This window comes from Bison bison, unplaced genomic scaffold (assembly GCF_000754665.1).
Source record: "Bison bison bison isolate TAMUID 2011002044 unplaced genomic scaffold, Bison_UMD1.0 scf7180017864230, whole genome shotgun sequence".
Classification (NCBI taxonomy): domain Eukaryota; kingdom Metazoa; phylum Chordata; class Mammalia; order Artiodactyla; family Bovidae; genus Bison; species Bison bison.
The window spans coordinates 902,146-903,309 of NW_011494802.1; the positions used below are offsets into that span (position 1 = coordinate 902,146).

General features: G+C 63.9%; 1 protein-coding gene across 4 annotated transcripts in view; it reads right to left on the minus strand.

The window, feature by feature from the left end:
- The window catches only part of NPR2 (natriuretic peptide receptor 2), an 18,045-nt gene extending 17,201 nt beyond the window's left edge, over nucleotides 1-844 (minus strand). For all 4 annotated transcript variants that reach the window (XM_010846070.1, XM_010846069.1, XM_010846068.1 and 1 more), the window contains exon 1: nucleotides 166-844. In XM_010846070.1, the coding sequence (XP_010844372.1) occupies nucleotides 166-832 (667 nt within the window). In that variant the 5' untranslated portion in view covers nucleotides 833-844. The remainder of the gene's footprint in view (nucleotides 1-165) is intronic.
- Between the last annotated feature and the right edge of the window lie 320 nt (nucleotides 845-1,164).

Genomic DNA, 1,164 nt, shown 5'->3' on the forward strand with positions numbered 1-1,164 from the left:
ATGCCTCGGGCCTCTCCCAGGAGCTCCATCCATGTCTGCTTATTGATCCCAACCACCACCATCAGCTCCTCAACACCTATCTACATCTACAGCCTCCCAGTGCTGAGCCCCAGGGACACCGCAACCCTCCTCCCCTAGCCCTAACACAGCCCGGGCCACACTCACTGCGCCCGTTGGCCCGGATGAAGTGGGTAGCCTGCTCAGGGCCCCCCGGCTCACGGGCATACACCTGGTGCTGTACACTGAGGTTGCTGCCCTGCAGGGCCTCAAAGACTCCCTCGATGGTGAAGTAGTGAGGCCGGTCATCTGTGCGAGCATCCAGATACAGCAAGGCAGCACGGGCAGTCCAATTGAAGTGCCCGTGGAGCATCACTACAAACTCACCCAGCTTAGGAGCAGAGGGGCCAGTGCGCACCAGGGTTCGGTAATGCTCACTCTTAGCCGAAAAACCAGAGGCCACAGCACCCGCGGTCAGCAGGGGAAGGCGCCAGTGTGAGGCAAAGCGAGCCACAGAGGCAGCGGGGTACACGCAACCCGGGCCCAACAGAAGGTCGGGGTCATGGTACAACTTGAGATCCACAGCGCGCAGAGGGGCCAGGTACTCAGAGCAGGCACCGTCCAGCTCAGAGCTGACAAAGCGGAGGTCCACGGGCAGCGCCCGGCCCAGCGCCTCCATGGCAAGGGCCACAGCGGGACCCACCCGTGGCCAGGCCCAGGCATAGCTCAGGTTGTGTTCGGGCAGCACCACCGCCAGCGTCAGGTTGCGCGCCCCGGGAGGACGCACCCCACCTGCCAGGGCTGCCACCACCAGCAGGAGAGATGGCAGTGCCATGGGGAGAAAGCGGCCCCAGAACCCGGGGCCAGGCGGGCCTACGGGGGAGACACCAGCACCACCCAGCCTGGAACCAGGGGAAGACCACCAGAAGAGAAGTGATGATGAGCCAGGAGGGTTGGGACACAGGAGAGGGGCAAGGATGGGCGAGGAAAAGGAGGGAGCGGGTGAGGACTGGGTCCAGCAGCCCAGGGCAGAGACTGAGGAGGACTAAGGGTAGGGTGGCAGGAGGACGGCGGGACCGAGGGGGCCTGTGACTGGGATGTGGACAGTGAGGGGTGAAGTCGGCTGATGAATCTGAAGCTGAGGAGCAAAAGGGGATCCGAGACTGG